General features: G+C 42.1%; 1 protein-coding gene across 1 annotated transcript in view; it reads left to right on the top strand.

Moving 5' to 3' along the window:
- The window catches only part of HOMER2 (homer scaffold protein 2), a 108,560-nt gene that overhangs the window by 71,066 nt on the left and 13,836 nt on the right, over positions 1-23,658 (top strand). Inside the window, exons 4-7 of the mRNA XM_065412599.1 lie at positions 8,600-8,692; positions 15,080-15,219; positions 19,378-19,534; positions 22,490-22,600. Coding sequence (XP_065268671.1) covers positions 8,600-8,692; positions 15,080-15,219; positions 19,378-19,534; positions 22,490-22,600 — 501 coding nt within the window. The remainder of the gene's footprint in view (positions 1-8,599; positions 8,693-15,079; positions 15,220-19,377; positions 19,535-22,489; positions 22,601-23,658) is intronic.

Here is a 23,658-nt window from a genome sequence, read left to right as displayed (position 1 = left end):
ATGAAGTACATATGGCCTTGAATGTAGTGTAGCGGTGGACTGGTTTGGGTGTTGATGAGTGAATTTGACCCATAGTGGCTGGCCCTTTGATGTTAAGGGGACTTTACAAGTGACTATAAAGGAAAGTTCTCCTTTATCTCAGCTGGTGTAGGCCTGTGCTTTTGGAACAGAAGGCTGAGGATTGTAGTTCTAGCTCCCCCATGTCACTTGTCTGCAGAGCAGGGCTTGGTTACAATGAAGGCTTGTAAAATATCCAGCCAACTCTGGTAATAAATAACTAGTAGTGTAAACAATACGCTCTCGCAGTGATTCAATTAATACTTTGCAAACGCAAGTCAAGCAACCAGAATGTTTGTTCACAAAATAAAAGAAGGTACTTATCTAACTCATAGTTGTTGTTTTAAGCATGAACACACCGCCCTTATTGGCACTGTTTTATCAGTTAACCAAATATCATGTCCTTGGGCATTCCAAACAGTCTCCATTAATCTCCCTCTTGCATGTTTTGGTCTGAGAGGTACTAGTGTTGAAATTTTAAAAGTTGCTTCTTGGGTCTGAAAGAAGACTGACCATTGTAGGGAAAGGAAAAGCCTGTTGGATGTAATGTGTTTACTTTCAGTCAGTTGGGTGACTGAATTCTACATGAACTTGTTTTTATTAAGTTGGTCTTACTGAGTTCATGCATTTTCCACACCATTGCATTTTTTGCAAATATTTCACATTTGCAAAAATGTTCATGCAAAATTGTTTTTGCTCTTGGGGTGACTAGAAATGTGTCCTGGTAACAATCTGGTTCTCCTGGAATGTTACAGGACTAAACCATCCAGTAAAACGAAAAAATATTACCTGCTTTAAAAAAAGGAGAACATATCTGTGGCAATGCTTCAGGAAACTTATCTCAAAACAGAAGAATCAATCTTAAAAGGAATATGTACCATTGAATATCTTTCAGCTCCCATGAGAGAGGGGTGTGTGTATTAAGTAGAATGGGAATGTAAAAGGATTAAAACCTATCCAGAAGGCAGATGGGTGTGCAGAGGGCAAACATGTAACAATTATGCACCAAGTGAGGAATATACCTTTCTTCAGAAATAATTTTGGAGTGATTGTAATGGTCCAGAATTCAAAGGTAATAGTGGCAGGTGACTTCAATAGCTGTCTAACCACAATGTGGGATAAACTACCAACAAGACAAGGTCCATCTAAAGAAGCTCAAATGCTGGAACTAGTATATAAAGGACAGGACGCAATGGAGATTTGGATTTTGCTTTTTTTCTCTGAAACTGCCAAAACCACATACTAGAATAGATTTAATTTTAATATCAAAAGGTTTCCTACATGAAATCTTAATATTAGAATGGAATATCTCTGACCCTGTTCCTGTCTTCATGAAAATAAAGTCCAGTTCAGGATTAATAAAAGCTGGAGATTTAGTAATATATTGTTAAAAGACACAGACTTTGTGTATGAAATGGAAAACCACATTGATGATTATATTAAGGACAATAGCTCACGGGATATACCCGGGGAACTAGATGGGAAGCCTTTAAAGCAGTAATGAGGGGACATACTATAGCATGCCATAGTTATAGGGAAAAAAGACATTGGTAAAACCGGGAAAAGTTAGAGGAACAAATTTTGCAGAAGCAATGTGTCTAATAATGTAGACTTAGTCAAAGAGATTAAGAATGCGAAAATAGCATTAGAAGTACTGACAACAATAAAAAAAAAAAAAAAAAAGACAGCTCCCCTGTTTGCCAAAGGATCTACGAACTGGGGAGGAATCATACTGCAAGATATTAAAATGCCCAGACTGACAGAGTGAAAGGGAGGTACTAGGTGGCCCAATAGCATAGGAAGAAATAATAAAAGTACCTAGCTCTTACATAGCACTTTTCAGATGGAGAAACCGAGACACAGAGGTAAAGTGACTCACCCAAGGTCACCCAGCGGGCCAGTGGCCAAACTGAGAATAAAACCTAGTCTCCTGAGTCCTAGTCCAATGCTCTCACCAGTAGGCCGCAAGTGATTTTTTCATTAAAATCAGGGAGAAGTCCTGGGCTGGAAGGATATACCACTGAATTCTATAAACTGTTAAAACACAGGTAACTCCCTTGCTAGCGAGTGCACTTCAGTCTTCTGAGGCAACAAAATCCTTACTGGGCACCTTCTAACACACACACGTAGTTTTGATACCTAAACCAAACAACACTTATCCAATCCAGCATCGGATAGGCCTATCTCTTTTTAATAAAGAGAGCGTAAGATTCCACACCTAATTTGTGGAACACAGTAGAGTTATTGAGCGTGTGGCTATACTCCTCCCGTGCATGTACACTTTTTTGCATGGACCTTGTCATAAAAGGGTGACAGGAGAGCGCTGATAAGGAACTGTTTTTTATTTCTTGGCCCCAATGTCCTGACAATAGGCCACAGTTACAAAAGTTTTTAATAAACCTGTCACATGACTGGGGTCAGTGTCTAGGGTTTTTGACCGGAATGCCCAGTTGAACAGGGACCCTGGCGGCTCTGGTCAGTAATGCTGACCGGGTCGCTAAAAGACTGGTTGGCGGTGCAGCGGGGCTAAAGTCTGGCTCCTAGCCACAGGTGTGGCCGGGGGCTCCAAGCGCTGCCCCCGCCCCGAGCGCCTGCTCCGTAGCTCCCACTGGCTGGGAATCGGGGCCAATGGTAGCTGCGGGGGTGGCACCTGCGGGCAAGGGATGCGCACATAGCCCCCGGTCCCTCTGTCTAGGAGCTGGACAAGCCAGCTGCTTCCGGGAGCCGCCTGTCCCAGACCTCAGCCCCCTCCAGCATCCCAGAGCCCACACCCCCAGCTGGAGCCCTCACCCCTCCTGCACCCCAACCCCCAGCCCTGAGCCCCCTCCTTACCCCAAACCCCTCATCCCCCACCCCATGCTGAAACCTGCACCCCCTCCCACACCCGCACCCCCTCCCCAGCCCTGAGCCCCCTCCCACATTCCAAACCCATAGGCCCTAGCCCGGAGCCCCCCCCCGTACCTGGAGCCCTCACCACCTCCTGCACCCTGAACCCCTCATTTCTGGCCCCACCCCAGAGCCTGCACTCCCACCCAGAGCCCTCATCCCCTCCTGCACCTCAACTCCCTGCCCCAGCCCTGTGAAAGTGAGTGAGAGAGAGTGAGCAGTGTGTGTGTGTGTGTGTGGAGTGAACAGGGGCTGGGCCTCTGGGCAGGGGGCGGGGCAAGAGTTCGGTTTTGTGTGATTAGAAGTTGGCAACCCTATCAGTGGCCACTGACTTAGGTTAGCTGTCAAAAAACAGAGTCATTGTCCTCTGCTTTTGTTCAGCCATCTTTTGTTCCTGCTGTAAAACAGGTTTTCAGGCATGGATTATGTCATATGAGGTTGGGGTGGATAGTGTAGCTGTTGCTTTGGTGTAAATTGCCAGCTACTTTGTTTGGAATCTGATATTCTTGCCATCTGCATAATTTTGTTGTTCTTATTGTAGGGCTGCTTCAGTTACTGTTTCCTGACATACAGCTCTCTTGTAACTACTTCGGGGTTAATTGTTTGCCTAGAAGCTTATTGGCAATAGGTTTTTGCCTTCAGCCCAGTAGTTTCTAAGCTGGTGATCTTCATAAAGAACCATAGTGAGGTGTGTTGTGATATTTTAGCAATGGCTTTCTTCCGCCCACCAGAGCTTTTTTTTAATTGAATTCTTTGCTGTTTCTCCTAACTTCTCTGCCAATCCATTTGATGATAGAGACGTGACATGGCGTGCCTGAACTGGTATATCAAAAAAAAAACCAGGAGTACTTGTGGCACCTTAGAGACTAACAAATTTATTAGAGCATAAGCTTTTGTGGGCTACAGCCCACTTCTTCGGTTGCATATAGAAGTGGGCTGTAGCCCACGAAAGCTTATGCTCTAATAAATTTGTTAGTCTCTAAGGTGCCACAAGTACTCCTGATCTTTTTGCGGATACGGACTAACACGGCTGCTACTCTGAAACCTGGTATATCAAAGAGAATCGCCAGAATGAGCCACTCATTAATTGTGGGCCATTATCTTAACTCATTCACAAAACATAAATGGCAAATTTCATGCAGCCTAGTTTCCAAGAGCTTCCTGCAAAATGAGCTGGCAATTAAATATAAATGAGACTGGTTGGGGGAGCCCGGGGGGGGGGGGGGCAGCTGCTTTATAGCTCTGGCACTGGCACAACTTGTGCTTAGGAGGAATAAAACATAACACCAGAAATGTAAAACCTAAACATGTAAAATGTAACATCTACTAAAATATATATTTCTGTGGATGACTATCTGCAGATTCAAGTGACTTTCAAATAATTCATATTATGTGACACCTATTCGCACGTTCAATTCCCCATTAAATATCAGCAGGGGAGATTCATAACCAAATATAGCGTTTGTATGCTACGCTTTCCCAAGACCAAAAACACTTGTCAAGATTTGGTAGCAACAAATCCTTCCTTTCATGCAGACTGTGCCCACAGTTTGCTGGAGTGCTGTGAGATGTCATATATAATTCATAACTGGCTGCAGAAGCTGGGGCTGGCTCTGAAATGTACTTTCAAACCTGCAGCAACGATTAGTTGCTCTTTTCCCTTTCTCCCTTCCTTTGCTAATTTTGGATAGGTTTGTCAGCCCAAAAGAGTTCATTTGAAATAGCTACAGCAATGGCATTAGGGGAAAAGAAGAGTGCGGATGAGGAATGAGGCAACTTTTTGAAAGACTTTAAATAACTAAACATACCTCCACTCTCTAGAAAATCTCACTCACTCCTTACATTTCTTTATGTTTAAAAATACATTTAGTAGGATCTTACTAAGCTTACAATTAACCATTTTAATTACAAAGTACACATTAAAAACAACCAGCTGTTATGCTGGTTTAATGACTCATGGCCTGTCCAGATCACAGAAGTGACACACGGGTTTTAATACCAGTGGGCGGTGGTCAGGGGGCATAATATATTAACAATTCTCAGAAAATAGGATCCCTGTGATTCTGCAGCCAACAGTGGATTGGGTATACATGCATTACCAATGCCACAGAAGTTCCATAGACACTCTGTAACCTCCCTCAGAAATGTCTTGTCTGTTGCTGATGTAGCAATTGGCACTGGAAATGGTGCAGAAGTTTAGTCCGCCACTACAATGGCTACATAGTTAGAAGAGCAGTCAGGTGTAAGTCTTTCATTTCTCACAAGAGCTAAGTGCACCTATCGAACAGTGAAAAGCAGAGATTGTTTAGTGGAATCCAACAGGTATAAATTAGGCAGAAAAAAAGACATTTCTAAAGAGGAAACAGCAAAACTGTTTATGCACTGAATGCTAACAAATGCATAAAGTAACAAACTGAACAAATAGAGAATATTTTTCATTATAATTTCAGTTACAATAACCTTTAACTCTAGCCACAATAGTGGGTAAAAATAATTTAGAAATGTGACTGTTTGTTTTTAAAGTGAAGATGTCCCTTTAAGTTGGTGGACAATTCCTTTGTTGCTCTTTGCTGCTAGAAGCACATTTATTTAAATAAAATTTATTAGTAAACTTTAGCCTTGACTAAAAATCACACAACTAGACTGAGATCATTGTTGATTATACACTCTACCCCGATATAACCTGACCCGATATAACATGAATTCGGATATAATGCGGTAAAGCAGTGCTCCCGGGGGGGCGGGACTGCGCACTCCGGCGGATCAAAGCAAATTCAATATAACCTATATTTCACCTATGTTTCACCTATAACACGGTAAGATTTTTTGGCTCCCAAGGACAGCGTTATATCAGGGTAGAGGTGTATTTTAAAGAATGGGGGAGAGTGTTTCATATATTCACATATAATGTTTTTATATGGAACTGTGGAAAATGTTCTCTTCACAGCATACATTTTTCAGAGCGGTCATCTGTGTCCATTATGAGGATAGTTTCAGAAATCAAATTTGAAAGATTACTTTTTTCCAGTTTTTCATCTTTTTTTCTAGTGCACTTAGACTCATAGGAATTTTGATACAGAAGATTTATTGTAAGAGAGCGACTCAATATAACATCAATATAAACTGTATTCTGACTTAAAGATACCCAAGTTTGGAGCTTATTTTTGACACAATATGCTAGAAATAATCTTGTTGTTATAGATGTTTTGGTCTAACAACAGTTGCAACATAAAATGTATTTTACCTAGAAAGGTCAGGGTTTCATGACTCAAGGACAAAACATAGTGCAGTTGTATTCAGTGAGTTTTATAGGTCTACAGATATAGTTGAATCACATATATACTACCTGTACGTTCCCTCAAATAGTAAACTCTTTTCATATGCAACTCCAGCTGAAGGTGGCTGGACTCTGTAGTTCAGTGTTTTCATATGTACCTTCACAGATCATATTCACAACCCTCTCTATATTATATCTGAAATTCCCCTTGGCTTTAAGCACATGCATGCCCATCCAGTGGAATCCTACGATGACATATGTTTCATGGTAATTTCCACTCACTGTGTGTGTGTTTTATATAATGTGTTAACTACTGATATAATTTTTTCTAGGCTTGTATAATAGCTGAATTATGGTAATCGATAAAACTAATCTTCCAATGTTCTAGCAGCAATCTCCATGTTCATGTATGTGTGTGTGTATATATAATAGAATATGTGTATATGTAATATAATGTTGTTCAGGATAGTCCAGTATCCTGTCTCTGACAATGGGCACTACCAGAGAAAGGTGTAAGAACGCCATAGTAAATAGGTCAGCTGCTGAAGCATATATCAAATCCCTGTGTGGTCTTGAACAAGTCATCTCTCTCTCTGCCTATGCTACCATCCTTGTAAATTTGAGGTGACGGTACTTACTTACCTGATAGAGTTGTTGTGTGACTGAATTCATGAATGTGTGCAAGAACTTTGAGATCTTTGGATGGAATGTGTGATAAAAGTGCTGAGTGTTAACCATTGTAATGGCTTTGGATAGACTTGATATAATTTTGAAGAATTGAATCATGTGGTTTTATTAGTGGTGTAGTCTACGGCTATATTTGTGCCTCTTTTGACCTTCTTCCTGAGGGGTACTTTTGTTTTGACACTCACTTTTTAGGGATTTCACCATTGTACTTCACAGATGACTGAGATTTCCCTTTGGTACTCCCTCTTTATAATCCATCTCAGTCCATCCCTCCCTTCCTTTAAACATCTTTCTTGTCAAGATATATTTTTATTGTGACAACCCTTTTCCCCCCTGCTAACTCTTCCCTTGTCCCTTTCTCGGATATAGTTCTCCCTTCTGTTCCTGGATTTTAGTGTAAGTGTAGTTTTTTTCACATTTGAATGTTGGTTGTGTTTTAGTTGTTTTTCATTATATATATTCTCAACCATCGCTCTGCCATGCCCAGTTGTTTCAGTGGAGAGGTGCTTAATAAATTGATCTATTCAGGTGATTTAAAAAAAAATCACTATTGGAAGGAGGGGGAATGAGCTACACTGAAGTAATAAAATGTGGCTTCTACATCTTGGATGCTATTTAGGGAGGGAAATATACCTGTCTGGAAGGCAATATGGCATACCGTTGAGCAAGTTTCATGTTGTCTTCCCTTTCCAATATTAGAAATTTCTCCACAATAAATTCATGTATGTTTGAACTGCCTTTGGTAGAAGTGAAAGACACAGTCAAAGTGTTACAGACACCCTCCCTCATACTGAATACTTTTTATTTAAATGCCTCCCTACCCCACTTCCTGAAACTGTGTTTTTTGGGGCAGGACCCACAAAATTAAATGGTTGTGTTAATGATTGGGGTTTGCATATAAGACCAAAACAGCAGAATGAGGCCTTTGATTTATAAGGCCTTAGGATGGGCCTTTCAAAAGCACCAAGGTAATTCAGAAGTACAAAGCCTACTGGAACTTGGTTTTGAAAATCCCATCTTTAGATTTAACTATAGAACCTTTACTGCATTTTTACCTGGGGATTTGAATTAACATTTTATGTGAACAGAAACATCCAAAGCTTTTATGTCTTCAAACATTGTCTAATATCTTTATTTTTATCAGCCATAAGATAATGATAATTTTAAGAGAGAGGCCATTTGCTCCCACATTCCTGCTTTATTTTTGGGGTGGAGGGGTTACCTTAATTTCACCTTCCTGTTCCTTTATGACACCCTGTCCTCAATCCCCCAAATGTCTCACAAGCTCATTTATATTCTTTCCTTCAGTTGCCTTTCCCTTCAGAACAAAAGACATTTGATAACCCTTAATCTAAACCTACATATTTTATCCTCAAACTTTAATAGATGATGAACATTTAAAAAAAAATCACGTTCACTTTTCCCCCCAGACTTTTATTAGTAATTTCTAAAGAAACTATGGAGATATTGCCCTGCTTTCAAAACAGTGACTACCATCCCTTTTAAGGGAATCTGTTTCTAATTCAAATCAAGCACACACTTAATGTTTCATATCTAAAATTTAAAAATTGCCATAAGCGATTGTATGGTCATGGGGTTTTGCAGACTACAAAGAAACCATATAAAGATACTATTCTGAACAGTTAATGTGTCCTAAATAATTTTAATAAATATCCTTCATGCATTTGGCAGTTTGCAGAGAAATTCCAGGAAGTAAAAGAAGCTGCCAAACTAGCAAGAGACAGATCTCAAGAGAAAATTGAGACCTCAAGCAATCATTCCCAAGTAAGTCACTTTTCTGTACTATATATATACACGCGCACATGGAGAAAAATGATTTGAGACTAGCTTCAACAGTGGAATATACCTGCTTCTGGCAGCGAGTTTAAAGTGTCAACAAAGAAGATGGTTAAATATCATTGTTAACTACTGGTCTTTAACATTGCCGGAGGAATATTCTTTTTCTTGTGTGCTCTCTCTCCTTCTCTTTCTCATTTAAATATAATAGTCTTTTCAGGAAGTTACTGAGTTATAATAATTTTTAAAAATAACAAGGTCATCTATATATTCTTTGATATAGTTCTTCATTGTGGTGGTCACTGAGGACTTTGCCTCACTGCAGTATTTCAGCAATAAATAAATGGAATCTGTTGTAACGCTTGCTTGTGCCAGTTGCCCAACCCATTTTTGTGTGTGGTTGGGGCTGTGTTAGAGATCAGTTTGTACAATGTCATGTAGCTAGTGTAGTTTGAGTTCTCATGTATTTCATTATCCAAGTTTGGTGATTCATAGATGTTGGGTGACTATAGTTTGTCTGCAGGTAAGGCTTTACCATCCCTTATGGTGACTGGTGGAAAGGGAGTTTATAATGTATGTCCATGGAGTACACCTGTCTGGGACAGGTTTCAGAGTGGTAGCCGTGTTAGTCTGTATCAGCAAAAAGAATGAGAAGTACTTGAGGCACCTTAGAGACTAACAAATTTATTTGGGCATAAGCTTTCGTGTGCTAAAACGCACTTCATCAGATGCATGGAGTGGAAAATACAGTGGGAAGATAGATAGATATATACATACACACACACACGCGCACACAGAGAGAACATGAAAAGATGGGGGTTGCCATACCAACTCTAACAAGACAAATCAATTAAGGTGAGCTATTAGCAGCAGGAGAAAAAAACGTTTGTAGTGATAATCAGGATGGCCCATTTCAAACAGTTGACAAGAAGGTGTGAGTAACAGTAGAGGGAAAAATTAGCATGGGAAAATAGTTTTTAGTTTGTGTAATGACCTGTCCACTCCCAGTCTTTATTCAAGCCTAATTTAATGGTGTCCAGTTTGCAAATTAATTCCAGTTCTGCAGTTTCTCGTTGGAGTCTGTTTTTGAAGTTTTTTTGTTGAAGAATTGCAACTTTAGGTCTGTATGTCAATTTGCAAACTGGACACCATTAAATTAGGCTTGAATAAAGACTGAGAGTGGATGGGTCATTACACAAACTAAAAACTATTTCCCCATTCTAATTTCCTCCCTACTGTTACTTTCACCTCTGCAAGAAGGTGTGAGTAAGCCGGTACGGCGTAGCGGCAAGAGCCAGTGCGCCGTACCGGGGCAGCCCGGCTTCCCCAGGCGGCAATTTAAAGGGCCTGGGGTCCCAGCAGCGGCTGGAGCCCCAGGCCCTTTAAATTGCCGCCAGAGCCCCGCTGCTGGAGCCCTGGGGAAGCGGCAGCGGGGCTCCGGGGGTTATTTAATGGGCCGGTAGAAGCAGGGGGGTCCTGGGCCCTTTAAATAGCCCCCAGAGCCCTGGAGTAGCGGTGGGGCTCCGGGGGCTATTTAAAGGGCCTGGGGCTCCCGCTGCCTCTACGGCCCCAGCCCTTTAAACTGCTGCCGGAGCCCCCGGCTGCCACTGCTACCCCAGGGCTCCAGCAGGCTCCAGCGGCTATTTAAAGGGCCCAGGGTGGTAGAGGCAGGGGAGCCCCGGGCTCTTTAAATAGCCCCCGGAGCCCTGGGGTAGCAGCGGCAGCCACAGTCTCCAGCAGCGGTTTAAAGGGCTGGGGCCATAGCCGCAGCCGAGCCCTGGGCCCTTTAAACTGCTGCCGGAGCCCCCAGCTGCCGCTGCTACCCCAGCGGGGGAGGGGGAGGGCACTTACCGGTACAAGGCGGGCTGGGGCTGGCTCTGACCCCTCTATCCCCGCCCCTTCCGCCTGAGGCCCCGCCCCTTCTGAGAGCCAGAGCCGGCCCCAACCCAGCCCCGTACCGGTAAGTCCCTATTTCTACTTTCACCCCTGCCTTCTTGTCAACTGTTTGAAATGGGCTATCATGATTATCACTATAAAAATTTTTTTTCTCCTGCTGATAATAGCCCACCTTAATTGATTTGTCTCGTTAGAGTTGGTATGGCAACCCCCATCTTTTCATGTTGTGTGTGTGTGTGTGTGTAATATTCCTACTGTATTTTCCACTCCATGCATCTGATGAAGTGGGGTTTAGCCCACGAAAGCTTATGCCCAAATAAATTTGTTAGTCTCTAAGGTGCCACAAGTACTCCTCGTTCTGTCTGGGACAGTTTAGTTTAGAAAGATGCCACTATACCCACTGTTAATTGTTTTTGTTAGAATATGTTGAAATCAAGTTTTATCACAAGCTTTGTCATAGTCCCTTACAATAATTCATTATAATTCCATGAAGTCTACAGCTAGCTAAGAATTAATCCTTGTTTAATGGGAACTCATTCATTGTGTTTTGCATAATAGTGTTGCTTTGGAGGAAAGTTAGAATAACTTCTATTTAGCGATTACTTCAACTGCACAATCAGAAGCGCCTTTATGACATCAGTGAGAACTGCTTAGTGTTCATTTCTTCTGAAAATCAATCCCCTTGTTTAGGTCCCTAAACCAGACTTAGAAGCCTGAGATTAGATGCTTTAAAACCATGGCCATTGAGTCTAATGTAAAGCAAAGGAAGCTAATTGACCACTGCTAAAAATTGTGTGATGTTAATCTCTTGGGAGTAGGAAAGTCTTTTTTTTTTTTACTTCACAACTTCCAGTAGTGTTTCTTTGCTCTAGTAGCTTAAACTGATTTTAAAATATTCTTCTGGAAAATTTTGCGAACTACAATTTTGTAAATCATTATATTTTTTCTCTTTGAAAAGAGGCTGCCTTTTGCCCCCAGGGCACTTCATTGTGATAGTTTTTTATTACTGTTCTGTGTTTTAAATGTTCTTCTTTAAATATTACCTCTACTGTTACAATATGTGTTATAGTCTAGTATGCCATAAAGATGTGATGCATGTGAGAGCTGGTAAGAGACTGGTCTTTATTTCCTGGTCTCACTGACTTGACATGGGACAAGGTTACAAATAGCACAGATGTCAGGGTCACTACTCACCAGTCCCAGTGGCTACTGGTGCACACTGGTGGTGTCACTAGGCTCAGGTAAGGAGCGAACTGTCATTACTTAAAGTGAATCAGAAATATTCTTGCTTAGTGCAAATATATAACATGACATGGTATATAATGTGACCTCTTATGATACCTATATTTACTTGTACCGATAAAGTCAATGTGAAGATAAAGATAGGACTGCATTTTGATTGACAAGAAGAGAAACTTTTTTACTTCTTTGTCTGGGTCACAGACAGTGGCATCCCAGACAACAGCATTACCTCAAACAGGCCATGCCAGGCAATCTGCCATTGCATTTTGTGTCCCATACCTAGTATGTTACGTCACAAAAGTAAATGCTTACTTCCTTTCAGTGACACTGAGTATTTTTCGGGGGGGGGGGGGAGGTAGGGAAGTAGGCATGTGTTTAAAAAGGGAAACAAAGATGCTGTGTGTGGGGCAATTATAGACCAGTCAACCTAACTTTGATACCTGGAAAGATACTGAAACCAATTATGAAACAATCAGTTTGTAAGTACCCAGAGGGATAATAGGGTTATAAGGAATAGCCAGCATGGATTTTTCCAAGAACTAATCATGCCAAACCACCTAATTTCCTTCTTTGACAGGGTTACTGGCCTAGTAGATAGGGGGAAGAAGTAGATGTTATTTATCTTGATTTTAGTATGGCTTTTGACATGCTCATAAGCAAACTAGGGAAATGTGGTCTAGATAAAATTAGTATAAGGTGCACAGCTGGTTGAAAGACTGTTCACAGAGGTAGTTATCAGTAGTTTGCTGTCAAACTGGGAGGGCATTTCTAGTGGGTTCCCACTGGGTCTGGTACTATTCAGTATTTTCGTTAGTTACTTGGATAATGGAGTGGAGAGTAGGCTTCTAAACTTTGAGGATGACATCAAGCCGAAAGGGGTTGCAAGCACTTTGGAGGACAGGACTAGAATTGAAAATGACCTTGACAAATTGAAGAATTTGTATAAAATCAACAAGATGAAATTCAGTAAAGAGAAGTGCCAACTACTACAGTTGGGAAGGAAAAATTAAATGCACAACTTCAAAATGGGGAATAACTGGCTAGGTGGTAGTGCGGATTCTGGGGGTTACAGTAGGTCACAAATTGAATGAGTCAAAACTGTGATGCAGTTGCAGAAAAGGCTAATATCATTTTAGCGTACATTAACAGGATCATTTGTAAGACCTGGGAGCAGGGCCGGCTCTGGCTTTTTTGCCGCCCCAGGCAAAAAGGCCTCCGGCCGCCCCCCCCCCCTCTCGGTGGCCGGGGGCAGGGCGCCAGGGGGGAGGGCGGCCGGAGCCATGGGAGGACGGCGGGGGCTCGGCTCTCCCGCCCCCCCCCCCCCGGCGGCCAGAGCCCCGGTGGGGGCAGGGCGGCGAGAGGGCGGCGAGCCCCGGCTGGGGCTCGGCTGTCCCCCCGGCGGCCAGAGCGCAGGGCGGCGAGCCCCAGCAGGGGCTCGCCGCTCTCCCCCCGGGCGCGGGGGGGGAGGGCGGCCAGAGCGCCGGGGGGAGGGCGGCGAGCCCGGCTGTGGCCCCGCTCTCCCCGGCGGCCCGAGCGCCGCGCCGCCCCCCTCCAGGTGCCGCCCCAAGCACCAGCTTGGTTGCCTGGTGCCTGGAGCCGGCCCTGCCTGGGAGGTAATTGTCCCACTCTACTTGACACTGGTGAGGCACAGCTGGAGTGCTGTGTGCTGTTCTGGGCACCACACTTCAGGAAGGATGTGGATAAATTGGAGAGAGTCCAGAGGACAGCAACAAAAATAATAAATGGGTTAGAAAGCCTGATATATGAGGAAAAGTTTTAAAAAAACAGAGACACACTTCCCCGGGGGTTCCCAGGATTGCAAAGCTCCTCATTACTACCTGCCCTTAGCGTGAGGCAGGCTTGTCTGTGCCTGCTGGGGTCCGCTCCCCAACTCCAGAGGCCATGGACAACACAGGCTCTGCTCTTTCTCTTCTGGTTAGGCACACTCTAATCCTATAGCTCTCCGAGAGTCCCCCTGGAGTGACCAGCCGCTGGTCTACTACACACAGGATTCACAGATTTGCTAGTCCCAACGAAGCAGTCCACACCAGCTTACTAGCTTCCCTTCAGGTCACCACTCGATTTGACACACAGCACTTAAATAACGTTTATAGTGAAAACTAGTAAGAATTTACTTCACGAAGTACAGAGATTTGAGAAGTAGCAAGTAAAATATTGGAAACAAATAGTTGCATGTAAAATAAAATCATAACGTGCATTTTAAATCCTAGACTTAACTACCGAGATACTGTTCTGTCTAATTAAATTTAGCTCATCCAAAGTCTTTGCAGTATTTTCCAACCAGGTTGGCCATGACCCTCCTCTCACAAGGCAGAACAAACATCCATTGTCTTTACTTGTAAACGGGATACCCTCATGCTTTTTTTGTTTTTTCCTGCAGCTTTCCTCTCTTGTTGAATCTGCAATCTTCTGCTTAGCATCAGGCTCAGTAATGCAAATAGGCCTCCACTGCAAAGCAGACAATACAGAATAGACGCATGAGCAGCCAGAGAGAGAGAAACGTCTTTTTTTCCCTCCTACATGACAGAAGCTTGTTTATCACCTTCTGGTGACATGCTTTAACTCACATACCTTACGATGAAAATTTTCAGTACTGATACATAATTCCTTAAACATTATGCATACATATATTTCACAATTATGATGATGACCCGTGGGCTCTTGGTTCTCGGTATATACCTCACATGCCACCTTCTGGTAAATTTGATATACATACATCTGCCACAGGGGATCCTGGTAAAACTCTATAAACATCCTTATGCCCTCTGCCAGTTGGCACCAAGAGGTTTCTGGGTCACACTGGGCACGCTTACTCTTGAAAAAGAAGATTGAAGAGGGGTCTGATGAGTCTTCAAATATGTTAAGGGCTGTTATAAAGAGGATAGACTCAGAGATCAATTGTTCTCCATGTCCACTAAAGGCAGGAGAAGAAGTAATGGACATACTCTACAGCGAGGGAGACTTAGGTTAGTTACTAGGACAAACTTTCTAACTATAAGGGTAGTTAAGCTCTGGAATAGGCTTCCAAGGGGATTGCGGAATCCCCCTCATTGAAGATTTTTAAGAACAGGTTGGACAAACACCTATGAGGGATGGTCTATGTTTATGTGGTCCTGCCTCAGCACAGGGGCCTGGACTTGATAAACGCTTGAGGTCCCTTCCAGCCCTACATTTCCACGATTTTATGTTGACACTAATTTGTGGATTGTGCTGCAGGAATCTGGACGTGAAACACCATCTTCTACTCGGGCATCCAGCATAAATGGAACAGATGACGAGAAGGCATCTCATGGTGGCTCTGCTGATGCACATCTGAAAAGTGAGAATGACAAACTGAAAATTGCTCTAGCCCAAAGGTGAATCTCTTGTAATATCTAAATTGCATTGAATGCCTGTGCAGTAACTCTTCGGGGGTGGTTACATATACATATCCAGGGATGGCTCAATAAGGAATCAGCTATCTGACCTAATTATTATACTTGTTAAAAGGCAAATACCAAGGTAGATACAGTAACAACTTATATAAAAAATTGGAAGGCGATTAAAAAAAAGTGGTAGTGGGATCTGTGTTATTGCCTGCCTATTACCCACGTTATTGTAAACGGAAATAAAAATAATCAATGTCCTATTTTAGCATAGCACATACAGTCATGTGTTATTCCTATAGCAATAAGGGGCTGTAACAGGGTTCACTCACCACTCTGGCATCTCCTGCTGGCTGTCATGGGAATTAGGTCTGCATGTTAGTGTGCCCTCTTTGGGTGGTGCCTCACCGCCGTCACTCCTGCTCTAGGACCTACGTCTCTCCAAGGACTGTGGTGTCCTCTTCAGCGACACAGCCCTCCGGGAACCTGCAGTCCGCTGTTCAGCCACTTCCCTTAGTGACTACTACAGTGAAATGTCTGGCCACTTCCTTGTGGCCCCAGCATCCTCTTTGCCCTTGCCTCAGGACCTCAGCCTAAAAACCCCAGCAGCCAGCCAGAAGATCTCTCTCACTCCTCTGGTCCCTGCTAGTAGCACTGCTCTGTCCAGGGTGCTGGCAGGTCTCTCAGCCCTACAGAGACACAGTCCTTCCTCCCTGGGCTCCCAGCAGAGAACTGCCCTTCTCTGCCTTATAGCTCCCTTTTTATATGGTCCTGCTTGGCTGCTCCCTTCAGCCCTTCTCTGATTGGCTGGCTCCTGCGCAGCCTCCCTAGGGCTTTATTAACCCTTTAGAGCCCAGTGTGGGGCAGGTGCCCCATCACAGGGGCATACACATACCAGAGTGAACTGCATGTGGCTCTCAAACCTCTTCATTCATTTCTAATTTTCTTGTGTTCCTAAAAAAAAAAAAAAAAAAAAAGCTTTTTTTCACGTGAACTTTAAATTGCTGACAGATTAGGAGTTTTGATATACTGCTAAAATGTCTCCTCTTTAAAGGTTTAAAATGTATATATGTTTCTCTTACATTAATAAATCATCAAAGGTTTGCTTATACAGTTTAGACTACTGAATATTAAATACTCATAGCTTATAATATCTAGGCTAATAGTATTAGCAGAAATTATTCAAATGTTATTGCATCAATTTAAAACCACATATTAGATGATTGAATGAGCTGACTTTAGTAGTACTTCTTTTGTCAAATTGGGAGATTTAACACTTTGTTTCTTTCTGATTTGGTGCATGATGAGGTAAAATCTTTTATGCTCGTGATACCAGATCACATTGCCAACCATCAGCGTGGTGATGCAGATAACATTTAGGCCATAGGGGAGCAATTACTGCTGATATTGTGTGAAGCCAATTTTCTCTTCTTTTGGTTTCAGTGGGTGTACTTTATCTGTGAAAACAGGTGAGGGTATGTAAAATTACAGGAGAGATTAGTTCATCATAAAAAATTAATGAAAAAAATTTAACTTTATGTAGCTTTCTAAAAAAACTTTGTGCACCACTTTAAAAATGTGCCCTATGTGCCTTGAAATCACATTTTGTACCAGTTGATTTAATAAATTATTTGAAAAGGCAGATCACTGTAATTTGTAGCCCTAGTAAAATAAAAAGTTGGAATGTTCTAAGCAGTGACATTAATATGCCGTAATTCTCTTCTTGGAACTTATTTGCCACATCTGCCTCTAGCATATGAATATGCCCATGAGTGAAAAGGAAAAAAATATCAGGGTCACAAGTTGCTTTTTTAAAAGTTTTTTTTTAAAAAAAGCAATATAAGCCATATGATACATTAAGCCAGGGGTCAGTAACCTTCAGCACATGGCCCATCAGGGTAATCTGCTGGCGGGCCGTGAGACATTTTGTTTACGTTGACCGTCCACAGGCACAGCCCGCCGCAGCTCCCATTGGTGTGCTGACTGCCGCTTCCCGCAGCTCCCATTGGCCGGGAACAGCAAACCATGGCCACTGGGAACTGTGGTGGGCCATGCTTGCAGACGGTCAACTTAAACAAAATGTCTCACGGCCCGCCAGTGGATTACCCTGATGGGCTGCGTGCTGAAGGTTGCTGACCCCTGTGATAAGCAATTCAAAGGTTATATAAGAACATAAGAATGGCCATACTGAGTCAGACCAAAGGTCCATTCAACCTAGTCTCCTGTCTACCGACAGTGGCCAATGCCAGAAGCCCCAGAGGGAGTGAACCTAACAGGTAATGATTAAGTGATCTCTCTCCTGCCATCCATCTCCACCCTCTGACAAACAGAGGCTAGGGACACCATTCCTTACCCATCCTGGCTAATAGCCATTAATGGACTTAACCTCCATGAATTTATCTAGTTCTCTTTTAAACCCTGTTATAGTCCTAGCCTTCACAACCGCCTCAGGCAAGGAGTTCCACAGGTTGACTGTGCACTGTGTGAAGAAGAACTTCCTTTTATTTGTTTAAACCTGCTGCCCATTTATTTCATTTGATGGCCCCTAGTTCTTATATTATGGGAACAAGTAAATAACTTTTCCTTATTCAGTTTCTCCACGCCACTTGTGATTTTATATATCTCTATCATATCCCCCCTTAGTCTCCTCTTTTCCAAGCTGAAAAGTCCTAGCCTCTTTAATCTCTCCTCATATGGGACCCATTCCAAACCCCTAATCATTTTAGTTGCCATTCTCTGAACTTTTTCTAATGCCAGTATATCTTTTTTGAGATGAGGAGACCACATCTGTACGCAGTATTCAAGATGTGGGCATACCATGGATTTATATAAGGGCAATAAGATATTCTCCATCTTATTCTCTATCCCTTTTTTAATGATTCCTAACATCCTGTTCGCTTTTTTGACTGCCGCTGCACACTGCGTGGACGTCTTCAGAGAACTATCCACGATGACTCCAAGATCTCTTTCCTGATTAGTTGTAGCTAAATTAGCCCCCAATCATCTTATATGTATAGTTGGGGTTATTTTTTCCAATGTGCATTACTTTACATTTATCCACATTAAATTTCATTTGCCATTTTGTTGCCCAATCACTTAGTTTTGTGAGATCTTTTTGAAGTTCTTCACAGTCTGCTTTGGTCTTAACTATCTTGAGCAGTTTAGTATCATCTGCAAACTTTGCCACCTCACTTTTTACCCCTTTCTCCAGATCATTTATGAATAAGTTGAATCGGATTGGTCCTATGATAGAACTGGAAGGGACCTTGAGAGGTCATCTAGTCCAGTCCCCTGCACTCATGGCAGGACTAAGTATTATCTAAACCATTCCTGACAGGTGAAGTACATCAACCCTCCTTTTAATTTTTAATGGGATAATTTTTTTATTCCTAGTGGCTGTAGTCACTTCTACAGGCTAGTAACTGAGATACTGGGAGCTTTCAGTTTCCTCCATCCATTGTCCCTCACCTCTTTAAAAGGCACATCACTCACCCTTTACTTCAGGAGCTTGGAAGGTCCGGGGACATTTAGTTCTTCAACAGTAATATTTTATAGCTATATAGATATTTAAAATCAAACAAAAGAAGTGAAAGTATTTTACCTACAGAGTATATATATTTTTCTTGGCTTACTGTATAAAATACTATAGTATTATCTTTCATCCTGAAAGATCCCAACATGCTTTATAAACTGATATGTACACTATGTGTAGGTACCACCTGAAATGCAGCCACTGTTTAACAATTCACAGCTACAATTCAGTACAGCTTAGGACAGGAAGTAAAGAATGCTATAAAAATCCATGACTGCAAACACCACACATCTAAACTAAACCTCACATCTGGCACTGACAATAGTACTTTTGATTCCAAAAGCACAAGCTCCTCCTTCTTGAATTAATGGAGTATCTATTATGCTAGATGTAGTAGCTTTAGGACTTGTATTGTCTGTGGACTGTTCATTAGAGACAAGTGATCTATACACTTGAGCAGGTCCGATATTCTCTGACAGGGTCAATGTGCAGTGGTCATTCCAGTAGGATACTGTATCTAATTCAGCTTGCCACCCACTGTTGCAATCAGGTGTTCTCACAGAGTACTAAATGGAACTAAAGCATTAGTGAATCTAACTCTAGCCTGTTGTTTTCAGTTCTTCCAATGTAAAGAAATGGGAAACAGAGCTGCAGACTCTGAGGGAGAGCAATGCCAGGCTGACCTCTGCACTCCAAGAATCTGCTGCCAGTGTAGAGCACTGGAAAAAACAGTTTTCAGAATGCAAGGAAGAGAATGATCAACTCAGGAACAAGGTAACATGAGTGGGTTAGATAGAATAAAATGAACCCCAGAGCACCATTTGAAATGCCAGAGAACCCTGGCTTGGGGACTCCTCTCCTATTTCTCTTTCCTTGCCCCAAGCCAATGTCCTCACAAACAGCCCATGCTGTATGATATTTACAAACATAACCAGCAGTACTAGGCTGTCCAAATACTAATCAAAAGCTACTGAGGACTCTGCAGCCAAGCACTGAACAAAGCAGAGGAGGGCAGTCAGCAGCAGCACCAAAGGTCAGAAGCAAAAAACAAAGTTCAGATTCCCACCAGTTATAAAATCCAGACCCAAACTCTTTGCATTATCATTTTGAAATATATATTTATTGTAATATTATTAATTAAGCTTTAAAAATCCTTAATATGGTTCTTTCTAAACCTTTTCCGATGCGCCTCTTCTCTCAGCCTAGGCAGAACAGAGACGGCAATGGCATCTCTTTTGTACTCATGTGTTGTTCTTCTCTGTCTATCCTGGCTTCTCTGCTGCTTTGTTGTATTTTCTTGTGCTAGAAAGTAAAAAGAGAGGAAGAATGGAGTAGAGGAGACTGAGATGGCTACTTCTTGCTTCCAGCATGCAGGAGGCAAAGAACTGGGAGCCAATAGGTGGGCTGGGACTTGCATATCACCCAAGATTCCATGCTCGCTGGTTGGTGGAACTATAATATTGTCTGTCCATGCTGTTGGGCAGGATGCAAGGAAAGAGAACTCCAATGAAGACGATTACCATAGTGTACTCTTCTCATAAGTTATTTAGCTATAGTATATTGATGCCTTGAGCTCACTTATTGTGGTAAGATGGCTGATTTAACCCTGTCAATAATGCTAATTAAATCTCAAAATCAGACAGCTAAGTGATGACATGAGTTGTACCCACAATACTGTAAGTACAAAAAGGGAGGAGGAGGAGGAGCCAGGCTGAGAATCAGGCCCACCAGCTTAAAAGCCGCGTATTTCAACTCCATAAGCCTGTTGGAGATCGTTGCCAAAAGCCTTTTTCCCTTCCTTACCGAGCGTGTAATTTCACAGCACTGTAGAACAGGGATCGAATGAGAACCACAAGAGAGAACACTTGGGAGATGTAAATTTAGATTTTTAAAAACCCTGGCTTAGAATAGTAGCTTGTACTGTCACTAAAATAATATGGTGCTATCTATCAAAAGCTTGTAATTGGCCCACGCACTGGTACAAGTCTGCTGAATACAGTGGAATTCAGTTTCCGTGAATACTGCTTGTAGTGATAATTTCAGCCTATTGATCTTAAGCTACTTTCCAAAAAGCTGGGGCTGTTGTTGCTGCTGTTTTTGCCTTTCACTTATACAGATCTCTGGGGCATTCAATGTATAGCGCAGATTGCAAGTGATTTTTGATGTTCTATTGTTTTCAGGGGTAGGTATGACTTTCATTCCTTTTTGCATGCCATTTGGCTCCCAGTGAAGAATGCTATAGCTTGTGGGAGTGCCACTGATAGACAGATGTAACCTGACTTACCTGTCTGTCAGGGCACTAAAATGCCTATTGGAATTCACTCTGTTTTGCAAGATGGAAATTGTATATCTGTTTGTGTGCAGTTTGGGGACGTCACTGTCAGAATGTGGAGATAATTCCCATAGAGTAAATCAGTGCTTCACAACAAGCTTTCACTGTATTTAGACTACCACTTAACCCATGCTGGGTGTCAAGATTGCCTGGCACTAATTGTTAGCATCAAGGTAATATTAGGTTGTTAGATAAATCTGGTTCCTAGAGCAAAGAGTTAATAGTTCATTGTTAAGGCTAGCAGTGAAGGTTTCTTTTATGTATAAGGGAGAAATAGCTGATCAAAATAGTAGATTACAGTTAAATAGCATAGCATGCAACATAAATTATTTACTCAATGTTTGCTTTTGTGTAATGTTACATAGGAAAGTTGCTTTCATTGACATGACCAGGTGCAAATGTGCCACTTCTCTCTAAGTGTAGTCAAAAATTAGCAGGTTCACAAAAAGCTTCCTTATTCTGACGCAGTGGTTAAGGTACCTATAGCCCAACAGTCAGATGCTTTCTGTGGTTCATATAGCCCCACTGTCTGCATACAATGTCATTGATCTTCCTGCAGAGAGAGAGAGATTCTTCTTTGTTTCTTCTCTCAAGTAGGTTTCTCAATAGGCATTGGTGCTGCACCAGTATGGGGTGCTGGGAAATTCTTTCTCCTGTGTTAATTGGGTTAGCCAGTTTTGCACATTGGTCTACCTTAAAATGATGCCAAGTACAATCCCAGAGTAACCCAACACTGAGAAAAATACATTAATGAGAGAGCCTGGTGGCCTAGGAGCAGCGCAGCACACAAGATCTGAGTCCAGAGGTGGCTAGAAGAAATATAGAATCAGCAAGCTCATTCCCTGTCTGAGAGAACAAAGCACCATCTGTCACACTGTAGTAATCCTTCTGGCTAAGTTTTAATGCTATATCCAGCCCTCTTATTCCTGCTGGAATAATAGACAGGCCTTGAGGAGATGATGTTGGGAACTCCAGAGAGCTTACTTCCTCATACCATATTTAAAAAAAAAACCCTATCGATTATTGGCTCATACTTGCATAAAAATGGAAGTGCGAATGTATCCCATCCATTGCTCCTCATTACTTATTATGACATTCCAGTGCTTTGCACAGTCCCATGTAATTACATAAGGCACTACGTGAGATACAATAAATGCATCCTGTGAGGCTGCCTAGTATGTGTGTAAATGGGTTACTTTGTTGTTTGTAATTTTAAATATAACAATGGTAACTTTGATCTGTTGTACTAACTGGTATACTCTAGGGGGGGAGATCCTCAACTGATGTGAATTGTCGTACCTCCATTGATTCCAGTGGAGCTGGAACGGTTTACACCAGCTGAGGATCTGCCCCTAGATTTGCAGAGAATTGGAGTTTGCTATGATCTTTTTTTAAAGATTGAAGAGCTAGAAGAACAATGCAATGAAATAAATAAAGAGAAGGAAAGAAATGCACAGCTGAACAGGCGCCTCCAGGAACTGGAATCAGAACTTCAAGACAAAGAACTAGTAAGTAAAATAAACTTAGAAATGGCACAAATTCTTTAAAGTCAGAGTGGGCCCATCTGCTTTTCACTACACACAGCAACATATACAGTGTGTCACCACAGGCAAAGGGAGCCCAGCGTTTAAAGTTACTGCTCTTTCTAGCTGCTGTAAGACTCTTTAGATCTCCAGTCATGTCCCCTAATCGCTTGTTTACAACACTGTAGGTTCTGAATTTTTAATCTGATTTGGCATTTGAGTTTGACAATTGTTGTTAACAAAAATGCTACTTCACACTTCTGAGGATCTCAGTGCCTCTTAAAACCATTAATTGGTTAAACAGCATAACACCTGCTGAGACAGGAAAGTAGGAGTATTCTCATTTTACAGATGGGTGAAATGAGCTGGAGAGGTTCATTGCCTTGCCTAAAGTCACACAGCAAGTGAGTTGAAAATAGAATCTCAGAATCACTGCTCTCAGTCCCCCCTTTACCATATGGGAGATTGGGAGCTGTTTACTTTAAGGTGCTTGTCAGTAAAAAGACATCCCTTACAAGAGAATTTAGTATCTTTGTTAAGACAGGTGAGGCTCTCTTTCAGTGGAATCTTATATTTTACTATTTTGCCACCCACACCTTCTGATTTTAGGAATTAAGTCCAAGATGGAGATTAAGATTAGAGGATGTTACTGACAGATTCATTCACAATTCCTAAATCTCTCATCTTAGCTTAGAGGGTATTCATTTTGCTAAGGCGAATAATGTTGGAAACTTATAGTCCCTGACTGGGGGGGGGGGGGAAATAATGGAATCTTTGAGGTTCTCCCCCTCCCCCACAGTAGAAACCAAATGTTCTGTGCCGACTCAAGAGCAAATGCAGACATCAGGTATAGTGAAGCTTGCCTAGTGCCATTATAACTTCTCAGCTGGTGCTCCTAAAGAGCAGTGCTATTAAGGAGTTTTAAGATGGTACAAGTTTCAAAGGAAAATGTCATGCTTTTTTCCCAACCTTTCTGCTCTAATAGCATATGTAATAACCCCCACTTTGTGCTAGCATTTTCCTTGAGGTTCACATTCTCCAGA

The sequence above is a fragment of the Emys orbicularis genome, chromosome 10 (genome assembly GCF_028017835.1).
Source record: "Emys orbicularis isolate rEmyOrb1 chromosome 10, rEmyOrb1.hap1, whole genome shotgun sequence".
Lineage (NCBI taxonomy): Eukaryota > Metazoa > Chordata > Testudines > Emydidae > Emys > Emys orbicularis.
Note: the sequence above shows the minus strand (reverse complement) of the source record. Positions and strands in the feature narration are given on the sequence as shown.